Here is a 12,601-nt window from a genome sequence, read left to right on the forward strand (position 1 = left end):
CATTAATCTATGAGCATGAAGTCCTCAGGATTTTGTGCATATTATCTGTCGCACATGCCTAATAATCAATGAGACTGATGTGCTGTGTGTTGTTTTTAAATTATGTTGAAGGTTATAGGTTAGAGTTCACACGTGTTGTTATCAGTATCACGTTTTCTCCCATTTCTACTCCCGTAAACCTTCAGTACATCACGGTGTTGTAGTGCTGGAGACCATTCTTGGTCTCAAGGTCTTGGTCTTGACTGGGTCTTGGCCCCTTCTCATGTGTTTTTAAAGGGGCTTTATCATGAAAAATGTACTTTCATGAGCTTTTGACGGAGTTAAATATCCGCATACGCAGCATCATATTGCACTCCAGGAGAACCTCTTACCTCCATAGACTTTCAGTCACTGCTGCTTCACTGACATCCTCCACAACATGGCAGCGCATGCTCATTAAGGCTCTGCTGTTATGCAGGTTCGGGGGTAGCGTGAGGTCGAGCTGTTTCACACAGCATATAGAATTACTAATATTTCGTAATACAAAACTACTCCGTAGTGCTCGGGGTCCTAAAATAGCTTATTATTGACTGTCGATGACTTTGGCAGGCTTGGAAAAGCATGATACAGCTCCTTTAATGTTTAATGAAGCAGGATTCATCAAGCGTTGGATTGTTCACCCGCTAATAGGGAACGGAGATGGCTGGACTGTGGTGAGACGGGTTGGTTTTACTCTACTGATGATGTGTTGTTGCAATGCTAATTCTGTTTTTATCATCATAGTTGTCTTGTCTTGGTCTGGATCAGGTGTGAAACGCATTTCACTGCATGTCATACTGTGTTTGTGACAAATAAAGGTCTGGAACTTGAACTGGAAGTCTTGGTCTTCGTCCAGAGGTGCTCTGTTCTCGGTCTTAACTCGGTCTCGGCCCTGCAGTACCTGCAGTATAGTGGATGGCCTGCAGACGCTTCAAGGAGTCTAAACAGTGTTAAAACCAGCACTAGTGTTGCTTAAGTTTACCATGATGACCTACATTTCAAAAATCTCTTCACTATATGGAAATATGCCAACTGAAGTAATCATTTGAGAATTCTGTTTATTCCAGTAAAATTCCTCTTTTTCTGTTGTGAGTATTTAAGACTAACTCAAATTTCAGTTTCCTCCCTCTGATTCAAGAGTGCCGACGTAGCTTCAGCTACACAGTTAGAGGAGCTCATTTTCACATTCTTAATTTAAGGGCAGGCGAGATCTCTTCTCTTTGTGCCATTTAAATACTTTATGCCTTTTTGCAATGTAAGTTGAAGAATAATAAATGACTGAGACCTGTGACTATTTTGTAAAGTTATTATTTCTTTAGGATTGCGTCATCAAAAGCCTAAAGTAAGCTGACACTGTGAAATGACCAAAATATCTCACATTTTGCACATTTTGCGAGGATGGATTGGAGCAATGCATGTAGCCAGGTCAGAGGTCACCGCGGATCATCTGCAGACGATCGTCTGAAGAATTAATGCTGCGTCTTGGTCTTTATCTCCCTGCTTCCTCCAGTCTGTGTTCGTCATCACGTACCGACCTCCCGATAACCCCGAGTACCTGGACTTCCAGAGGAGGCTCCACGCCAGGGCTCAGAGGGAGTTTGGCGTTCACTTGGAACCATCGCTGGTGAGCTCTGCACAGCGTCACCCTCTCTTTCATCTTTTATAGGCTCTTCTGTGCTGAGAAATATCCTGCTGCGCTGGATAATTGTCAGCGCTTAATGATGAATGATGTTTACAGTCCTGTTAGCAGTTAATTCTTGTATTAATGCTGCTTTTATCTCAGCCACTCCAATTTTATAGAAGTACAGTAGCCGTCCTCGTTAAAAACTAAGTGATTATTATCACGAAGGCCTGTTTGTTGATATTTCACACTTTCTTCAGCCAGAAAACTCATTTAACTCCATAACAACGTCACTGGCTGAAAAATGGCTATTCTTTCAGAATATTGGGTGTTTTTTCACTGAGGTGAAGAGATTCCAAACCATTTTTGTTTTTTTTGTGAGGGTTGTCTGATTATGTGAAAGTTACTGAGGTCCAACAGTCTGAGACCAAGTTTATTTTTTTTCCCAAATCTCTTTGTTGAGGTAAATATTTTCACACAGAACTAGAACAATCTAAAACAGAACCTTATTTTCCTACATTTTTAAAAACCATTAAACAGGCATGAACATACAATGAAAAATTAAAAAAAAAACAACTAAGAAACAGATCAAAAAAGAAAAACCACGAGAACAACAAAGGAAAGAAATGATAATTCCCCCCTTTGACGGGAATGTTGGTGACTAAACAGAGGAAGGTCCAGACTCAGATGGGTTCATAATGTTCACATTATTCAGGATTGGTTGCCAGATCTTTACAAATCTTTCCGTCTTGTCATGAAGGGCATGGGTCAATTTTTCCAAAGTTAGTATACCTTCAAGACCTTTTAGACCAAGTTTGCACACCTTTTGAGGTGAAAACGGATCATTTTAGCATTTTTGTTTCAAAACCGCAATGTTTTTCAAAAACAATTTGGAAATGATGTAGTTAACATGCCAGGCCACTAGTGGGCGCTTTTGGCTGTGTGTTTCTAATGAAACTACACACAGATGCAGAGAACAGTACACTTTGAATGGTGAGTAAACAGACATTCGGATAGACAGATGGCCAAGTGACTTTCCACGAAAATGCACAGTAGCAGCAGCAAAACTCTGGTTTTCCAACGTTTCTCGAGAGACGGAATCGTATTTTCAAAAATTCCCATCTTGGGAGCCGTTTTTCAGAAAGTTGTGTTTTCAGTGGCTTTGAGCACCGTTGTCGTGTGAACAGAGTCCAAAATGCACCGGAAGATTTCATCTCATGTAACAACGGTGACTCTTGCAGATGGACTACATCGCCGGGAGCTTCTACGACGGCTTCGTCCTCTACGCCATGGCCTTGCAGGAGACGCTGGCGGAGGGCGGCGCCCAGAATGACGGCATCAACATCACAATGAGGACGCAGAACCGCAACTTCTGGGGTGAGCCGACGCCGACACGCTGAGAGCCGCTTCACACCTTCAGGATCAGCCTGATGCTCGCAATCTTTGATCGTGTGTGATGCATTCAAGACTCATCTCAGGGGAATTTCTTTTTAATGCCGTTTTGAATCAGAAAGGTTATTACTTGTAGAGATTTAGAGCCACCATTCTAGTTCAATCAGTCAGTCAAACTTTGGTTTTATGTCACTTTTCATACAGTTGGTACAATTCAGAGTGATTCACCGGAAGATTGATACACTCAGAAACACATAAAAGAAGGGCAAAGACACGGAAAATTAAGACCGAATGGGATAAAAAAAGTATTTCAAATAAAAGTGAGGGTCGGTTATTCAGTTAGAGTGGAAGAGAAAGGCCCAAATATGCTTCTTTAACGCATCACTGCCTCAGGAAGACGGAATGACAGATTAAAATACACTCAAAACCAAAATATAAAACATGATGAATACTATAAAACCGCTGCATGAAGTGAGGTTCGTCACAGTACTGAAAGCTTTCTGTTTTTCCATGTTCCTCTGAACCAGGCTCATTATCAGGACCAGAAAAGTCTATTGTCACATCAACAGGTCCGTTAGCATTCAGGTAATTTGCAAGGTAGATTTCCCCGTCGAATATAGTTAGTAATAACTTTTTGGATTTTCTCATCACCTGTGAAGCCAATAATTGAGTGAATTGTAGGAAGTTGATTGCAAAGTATTCCCAGGAGCCATCCCCACAAGACAGCAACAGAATACCGTTGAGGTGCAGAAAGATGGAGAGGTTCTCAACCTATTTGATAAAATGAAGTCAAAAGTAAAATGTCAGATCCAGTAAAAGTAAACGTAATCCACTGCGTTTGGTTCATTTGTCCTGCATGATGTTAACGATGTTAACAATGACCTGCTCGGTCAGAAGCGCCGCTGATCCCACAGTGCCATTACAGCGCGCCCTTTCAACACCATAATCACCGCGTTATTGAACAGTTATCACACGGCACTCCGGTTAATAGTCCGCTGGTGCTTGATGTGGGCGCTCGCACACTTCCTGGTTTACCCCGCCGGTTGGCAGATCGGCGCTCGGACTGCGAACAATGGGATCCTGTTGCCTCGGCTTTACAGCTGTTTGGCTCACGCCGGTGAGAAAAAAGAAAAGCCCAAAGAAAACAAGGCCCGCAGTCATGGAAAGCTCATTATCGTGGATTCTCTTACCTGGTTTATTAGACACAAGCACTTTTCAGCTTACAACCCCCCCCCCCTCAACTGAAATCTCTGTGTCAAGCTTAACCACAAATTTTTTGGGAGCTCTTTTCAAAAGTGAAACCTTCAAATTGTTTCTCGTCAGGCCTTTAAAGACCTGGCCGTGCAGTTCTTGGCTATTAGACACTGAACACAGAAAAATAAATGCAACTCTGTTTCAAAGATCTAAGACTTTTTCTTTGCACACAGAAGGCCTCTCTCAGAAATTCTGCTCATAAAAGTGTCTAAATGTGTGTTTGTGAGCTCAGGTAATCCCTTGAACTCACAGCTATTATCACGATTTTCAATCCAAAACTTGGCCCTACAGACTCGGGAGTCTTCCGCTGTGCATAAACCTTCCTTCTTTGTGTTTTCAGGAGTGACGGGACTCGTTTCCACAGATGACAAAAATGCCCGAAACATCGACGTGGACCTGTGGGCGATGACCAACCAGGAGACGGGAGAATACGGAGTAAGTCAAACCTTCTCCTCAGACGTTGTTGTTCATCTACTGAGCATGTGCAGAACAACTGTTTTCAAAAAGTTCCACAAACTAAAAGCATTCTCTGTTGTGTTTTTGTATCATGAGATAAAAAAAAAAAAAAAAAAAAAATCCTCTTAACAAGCCAGGTTCACTCACTCCTGAGCAGGACGTTGAAGGATGAGGCTGGAGATGTGATCGGGTCTGATGGAAAGCAGCGGCAGTCGTTTGACGGGCCGAAACAGAGACGCAGGGACTAAATGGTCTTTCTTGATTGAGCTTTGGCGAAGCTTCATTAGTGGCCTGTCGTTCCCCGGCTCTCTCAGCCCTCATTTCCTCTTATCTCTGCTCACTAATGGCCGTCTCATTACCACATAAATCAGCCTCTACAACTATTAATTGAAGGGGAGAGGTCCGAGCTCTCAAATGTGAAGATCTGTACTTCTTAAAACCACAAAAAAAAAAAAAAAAAAAAAAAAAACTGTATGTTTTTGCACTGGAGACAGCCGTTGCCGGTCGTTTCGGTTGGTGTTTGGTGGATTTTCATTTGTGTCTTTCAAAAAGCGGTGGGATTTCTGAAGGATAGCTCGAGGGAAGTCCTTCAGACGAGCAGAAAGTTTAACTGTGGCATGAGGATAAAGCGGAGGGTGAAAGGTCAAAAGACGAACTGAATGTGACCTCGCTTTCTGTGGTTACAACCTCTCAGATCCACCTTAGAGTGTGTTCTGCTTTCTTTCTATTTTTACACTTTGTGATTTGTTGACTATGTTTGCTGGTTTTAACAATTTTTTTTTTTTTCCCCGCTGTTTTGAGACTACCGTCGGTCGATGTTGCTAATTTCAAACTGTTTATTTGCTGCTGATTCTTGCGAGTTTCAAGGCAACATAAATTAATTTATAGAGCGCCATTCAGACTCGAGCTCATTCACAGTCCTTCAAAGAAAGAAATACATTAAAGCTGTACAAAGAAATAAAAAAGAAATACATTAAATTCAATGTTGCTGCCTAATGTGGTTGTTGAATTTCAGCTGGCTCGTGGCGGCTGAGCGTTTAAAGCTTTTTGATCCTTCGATGTTGAAGGATGATTTACACCCAGATCTCTGCCTTGATACCCTGAGTGACATGGAGTCAAGATAAGCGCTGACCCTTAAACTTTCTTCTTCGGGACCGAAAACAATGACCGCTGTTGTCTCTTGGGTTTAGTGGCTGAAAGCTTTGACTGTCTTCTGTAGTTTTTCTTTTTTCCAATTTCAGACTATCGTTGCAGTTTGAACAGCATTTTCCTAGTTATTGTTTTTGCTGAACATTCAATGTATTTTCTTTTTTGCTGTTTTCTAACTTTGGTTCTAATTTCAGACAGTTTCATTGTCACCTTTTCAGTCAGTATCTACAATTTTTTACAAGTTTCAAACTTTTTGTTGGTTTTTTTTTCCACAGTTCAGACTACCGCTTTGCAGTTTTCAGACTGTTTTTGTCAGCTCCAGACTGTATTTGTGCTGTTTTATAACTAGCTTTGCAAGTTTTTGCTGGCTTCATGCAGTTTCTTTGCCTTTTTTAATCATGTCTTCAATCATGCTTGCTCGTGTGACACACTCTGCTAATTTTAGACTGCTTCTTTACCGCGTTTGGACTGTCGTTGCCAGTTACAGTTCAAGCATTTTCCCTTCTTTGTCTTTAGTTTCGCTACATATCGTCTCCATTTCCAGTCTATTCACAGTTTTCGCTGCTTTTTGATAATTTCAAACCTTTTCGTTGCACTTTTCTGACTCTCTTTGTTAGCTCTTGCTAGTTCGAGTCTGGATTAGTTTCTGTTGGTTTCAGCCTGATTTCACGGACGTTTATGTTCTTAAGAATCCAGTTGACTGACGTGATTATTTTCTCTTCATCTTTATATAGAAACGGTTTGATGCTGAACGACGCCCAGTTTCACACAAAAGTCAAACAAGTTCGAAAATCAGATACCGATAAATTTGTCGCTGCATGTTTTCGACTGGAAAATTTTTGCTAATCTCCGTCTTTTTGCCAAAAGCTACATTTAATACCTTTCATCACATTCCTGTACGGCCTCCTCTCCGCGGACAGACGTTAATGGCGGCTGCAGCCGCACCGCTCGGCACAGACACGAAACCACAAAGTGGTTGCTGAGTATAAAATTGTGATTATTAGTTCTTCAGAGTCCTTTTGATGGCTCTTTCAGATTGTTAGCTCTGTTTTTGTTGGGAATGATCTGAAATAAAAAGCAAAGGGTGGGGATAGCATACTCCCATAAATTTAGTCAAGCCCTTTGGCCTGCAGTGTTTTCCCATACAGCCGAATATTGGTGCAGAATATGGCCGACTGGAAAGAAGCTTTTTTGCAAAGCAATATGTTGGTGTTTCAATAAAACATGAGCTCCGAGCGTTTAAACGTGGAAATCTGTTAATGTGGTGCTAATGCCTGTCTTGAAGTTTCTAACGCTGACCATTTAACATGTGGTTAAACATTTCATAGAGTGGATTTCATGATGCCGGTTTTACTAAAACTCAACGATGAATTCAGCTTTATTTCAATATTTTACAACGGGGTGCACTGATACCACTCTTTTAGAAAACAAGTACAAGTACGAGTTCAAACCTTTGGCCGCATGCCCATACTGAGTGACACGAGTCCTTATGAAATGCTATGAAATCTAATAAAGTGTCCCGAGGGTTTGTTTAAGCATTTATTGAACACTCACTGAAATGCTTCAAAATGTAATATTGTAGAAGGTTTTTTTTTAAGCCCAAAACTTCTTGAATTATAGAACTGTTTCACATTTTCTGGGTTTTGCACCATATGGAACTCATTAAAAGCCTACATGTTTCACAAATTACTGCATATATATATAGCCTAATATAACATACCATGACATGACATAGCATAGCATGATAGCATCACCTGGCACCGTGAAGCATAGCATAACATGACGTAGCATAATGTTAATGAGCGTCACATAAGCTAACAGACACTAGCATAACATGGCAAAGCCAAGTCATAACATGACATAGCATAAAATAATGTGGCTTAACATAGCATACAGTAGCGTGAAATAGCTTAAACGTGCAATAAGTAACATTACCTACCCCGTGGCTTAATGTGATGCTGCATTATGCTAGCAGCTTGTTATCGTGTGAAACTTGGTATTTAGGGTTTTTAAATGTTTGTGAAGTTCAAGTACTTTGTTCTGATACGCTGATGATTTGGTGTTAGTTTTTTTTGTTGTTGTTGTTGTTTTTAACTCCAGTGCAGCTCTGTGGCTGTTTGCGCTGCAGATTTAACTTTAACATCTTCACGAGGACATGAATATTTCCAGTTGACGCAAAGCTGCTGACACAAAACTATTTCGGGCAACGAAAAACTCCATTTCTCCAACAACGGCCTCCCCTCGTCCCTTTCAGCGCCGTCACTCAATCAGAGTTCACAGCCGCAGACTTTGCTCACGCTCTTCGTAGAAGCACTTCAGCCCAAAGCGTGGAAATACGCGTGAAGTACAGCTAGCGGCGAGGTATCCCGGGGTCGTGACTTCTTTAATGATAAAATGCATAAAACCTCACATTTCCCTGGCAGCCTGATGAAAGCGTGTGTGTGTGTGTGTGTGTGTGTGTGTGTGTGTGTGTGTGTAGAGCTCTGAAAACAACGCTATGAGTGTATGAGTGCGTCTCCTGTCCCTCTGCGGGGAGGAGAAGTGGGTTAGCTACATTTGACTTCAGTTAGAATTTCAGAGCGGCCCTGGGAGGCTGTCAGCGGGGCTTCCTGCTCTCATTTATCCTCGGCTTTTAATTGGTGCGTCCACGTGGCCGATTGACCCGAGTATCCAGTGGCCTGGTTGAAAAACATCAGAGAGACGGTGTCGGCTTTCACGGCCTCAGACGATCGAACGGGCCCGTGTTGTCAGAGATATCCGGACTTTACTGGAAAATCAGGCTCTGCTGAAAAGACGCAGATAATCTATTGGAACTGAAGGATAATATCCGCATATGTACGCTTTGATTTGGTTTTAACTCCATGATGTGTCAGGTATGTTCAGAAAGAAATGGACTGGGAGTCAATGGAGTAAATGTCCGAGCCTCTATAAGCAGCGATCATCATGTTACGACACGTAAGAGGAGATTTACCAAACAGCAGGTTGTGGCGAGCACATTTCAGAAGGTGCAGCCTGCAGCGTTCACCTTCTGCATCGTTTGGATGACCTTCTGCGCGGCTTTCCAGGGTTTGATGGAAGGAACAGAAGGCGTTGGGAGCCAGGGATGGAAAAGCTTCAGATCTCCTCCGACGAGCTGGAAACATCAGAGTCGGGTTTCACAACATAAGAAAAGTTCCTGCTTCTAGAGTTGAAGTCTTTTCTGTAGGTCGAGTTTTTTCTTTCGGTGTTAGTTTGAGGAATTGACTCTAAACGTTGCTGAGGACATAAGAGTAGCTGTCATTATCGTGCACATCTTTGAATATAAGTTGGAAGATTAACGATGGAAGGATCTGGAAGGTTGCGATAATTCCAGATGGCTGTGGATCAGCTGGAGGTTGGTGGTTTCGCACATCTCGCGCCGCCTTCGGGCAAGAAGCTGTAAACCTCTCAGAGGAGGTCCAGCACCTCGCCGTTTCCATCGGCGTGTGTAAATGAGGAGATGTGAGACTGCTGCAGCAGTGGAAATAATTCACTTTGGAGGCCTTTTAATGGCTTTCCCCGCCCAAAAGAAGCAGGATGATCTGTAAATCACATCTAGCCCATAACTCTCTGTGGTACTGGTGTCAAAAATATTTCAGTTCAGGGACCAAAAAGTTTTTCTTTGTTGCCGTGCAAATGATGAATGATGAAAATGTCTACATTTAAAACTCAGTAGTGAAAAGAACAACAATCCTAGTCATAATGCCATTTAACACATTTGCATAAATGCTTTACTCTGACTTACTGGAATCACCAAGTGTCACTGCCTGTCTGCATTGCGTCTGATTCTGCAGACAATGAATCTGGTGTCAAATTACAACCGGTGAGTGCTGTATTGGAGAAGGCTATTAGGAAGTGAGTGAATGGGCTGAAAATGGGCTTTAAACAGCAGCTGTAGATGATGGATGCTGCTGTCGGAGTGCAGGCTGATCTCAGGTCCTCTCCCTGTGTCTGCAGCTCATCGCGTTCTACAACGGGACCACCAAGGAGATCGTCTGGTCGCAGACGGAGAAGATCCACTGGCCCAGCGGCGGTCCGCCTCTGGACAACCCCCCCTGCGTCTTCTCCACCGACGACCCCTCCTGCAACGACGGTATGACCTGAACGCTGCCGATGGGAGGCATCGCGCCGCTCTTAATGGCATCTGTGTCTTTATCTGGGCCCGGCGCGACGGGTCGCTCCGCCGGTGGATATTACGGCGCGCTAATGCGTTGTTTTCATCATCCCTGTCATCTTTATCTGACTCCTCATGTTTTCATCGACTCCGCCGCTGATAAATGTCCTGTTTCGCTTTTGTTTCATTCCAGCTCCAGTGAGTAAAGTTTATTATCCGCTGAAGTGACACGGAGTGGAAGATAAGTGGCTTGTTGTGCGAACAGAGTGACACTTTTAGAGAGGATGAACTGAGTGGGAGAGATCTGCATTTCTGAACGGGCGGAGGAGCAATGAATCTGAACCGGCTCCGCCAGTCCGACGGGAACAATATTCAGAGTAGAGAGGCTACACGGTAACTTTCCAGGTGTTCGGATTCATGAATGTTGGCGAAAAGAAGAGCTTTCGTTCAGTGGATTTGCGGTTCTGCTTTGGTTTCTGACTCATTTTTGAGTGTTTCGACAAAGTGTCAGGAAGAAATCTTGAAACCGAGGTCTTCTTGTTCAGTTCAAAATATTTCATCATGACCAATCACCGTCGCCATGACAACCAGAACAGTTATCATTTGAGAAACACTCACTTCTGATTTAGGAGTTTACTCCCGTTAGATATCGACAGAAGCCAAATATTTTGTCCTTCACTGAAACATTCCATCACACAGACCACATAATATCGAGTAAAGTCAATACGCTTCTACCTTTGTAGGAATGTTTGTTTTAAGTCTAAAGGTCCACTTTGAAGCGTCCCGTTGATAAGACAAAGTTTATTCGGCGGAAAGTGAAAAATTACCATTTTCCATCCTAAAGGTTTAAAACATCTCTGCCAGACTGATGAAGTTCAACTACAAATAAGACAGGCTTCACTGAAATGTCTTTTATGTAATTTTTTTTTTAAGTTTGATTTTATTTTTCACCTTCATTCATATTGATTTATTATGAAAAAAAGGTATGCTACTATAAGCTAGCTTCTAGATGAGATGAGGAGGTTCAGGAAGGCAGCAGTTCTTGACCTGACTGGCTGAAAATACACTCAAAGAAATGAAATGTTGTATTTAATCAACCCAGTTTCGTCAACCGGTCCCACAAAACTCAGTTGAGTAAATCAACTCAACTGAGTTCAATTAATCAACTGTTCAATTAATTCTGACAATGTATTTTTAAATAAATTCAACTAAACTGTGTGCATTAAATGATACATGATCCAGTTAAGTTACATTAACTTAAACAAATTATATTGAATATATTTAATATGTTCCATTTAAATGTCATTGTTATGTTTGATTTACTAAACTGTTGCAAGCTGTATTAACATTGCAGTATTTTGTTAATTTTATCGAACAAGATTTGCTCTGTATCTGTGTGCAGGTTCAATAAATACAACTTAAGTCAATTCAATATAACTGTCTTTATTGAACTGACAACTGACAAAATCGTGACTGGATCCATGTCAAACAATCGAACACTTTTTTAAAAAAACATTTCACTCGCGAATATGTTCGACACATTCAAGGCTTAACAAATCCCACAAATAATACACAAGGTGTGTATATTAAACTGAATGTTTAACATGATGTGACACTCAGGATGACAGTACTAAAATACGCTGTGTTAAGCTAAATACTTCAACATTTTGGCAAATTGGCCCATTTAGTGCAATTCCTTAGTCATTTCGAACAGCATACTTACTGTTTTTGTGAGGGCGAGTTGTTGTTTATTCAGAGGTGGGTCGGGGAAGGTTTTAGGGACGGACACAATGGAAGTGGATGGTATTTTTGTTCCCCCTGGTCAAACTCATCAAAAATACAAAATCCAACGACCCCAAAACACTTTGGTGGACACGTTATAATCCGCACATTCACTACGCTGTGGAACACCAACAAATAATATTTTAGCGTTACGACACTGAAGCAAATACTGGGAACTACTTTTTCTTTTGAGATCACTACGCCCAGACGCCATGTTTAGTAAGTAGTTCCGTCTTAGCAATCTTCGCATAAACAACTCAATCTGGTAATTTTGCATTAATATTTCACAGCGTAGTGAATGTGTGGATTATAACGTGTCCACCAAAGTGTTTTGGGTTGTTGGATTGTGTATTTGATGAGTTTGACGAGGGGAACTAAAAATACCGTTCACCTCCATTGTGTCCGTCCCGAAAACCTTCCCCGACTCACCTCTGAATAAACAATAGCTCGCCCTCACAAAAAAAGTAAGTATGCTGTTCGAAATGACAAAGGAATTGCGCTAAATGGGCCAATTTGCCAAAATTTTGAAGTATCGCTTTAAGAACTTCCAGGCAGGCAGACAACCTTAAAACACAACGCCACTTAAGCCCTAGCGCCCCCCAATCGGGGGCCTGACAGCAAACATTTCAGAGATTGTAAAAATAGTAGGGATGGGACGAGATCTCGCGAGATCGAATGCCACGAGATTGAGTAGGTTTATATGCAGGCAAAAACTCTTTATTAACTGGAATATTGATGGAATGATACATTACATGGCGCACAGCCATATGAACACGCGCAAACCCCTGAATATGCTC

The 12,601-nt window shown here is 41.9% G+C and overlaps 1 protein-coding gene across 1 annotated transcript in view; it reads left to right on the plus strand.

The window, feature by feature from the left end:
• Nucleotides 1–12,601, plus strand: part of npr2 (natriuretic peptide receptor 2) — a 64,431-nt gene that overhangs the window by 16,655 nt on the left and 35,175 nt on the right. The window contains 4 exon segments of the mRNA XM_030084761.1: nt 1,529–1,642; nt 2,881–3,016; nt 4,626–4,720; nt 9,866–10,001. Of these exon segments, the coding sequence (XP_029940621.1) occupies nt 1,529–1,642; nt 2,881–3,016; nt 4,626–4,720; nt 9,866–10,001 (481 nt within the window).

The sequence above is a fragment of the Salarias fasciatus genome (assembly GCF_902148845.1).
Source record: "Salarias fasciatus chromosome 7 unlocalized genomic scaffold, fSalaFa1.1 super_scaffold_4, whole genome shotgun sequence".
Lineage (NCBI taxonomy): Eukaryota > Metazoa > Chordata > Actinopteri > Blenniiformes > Blenniidae > Salarias > Salarias fasciatus.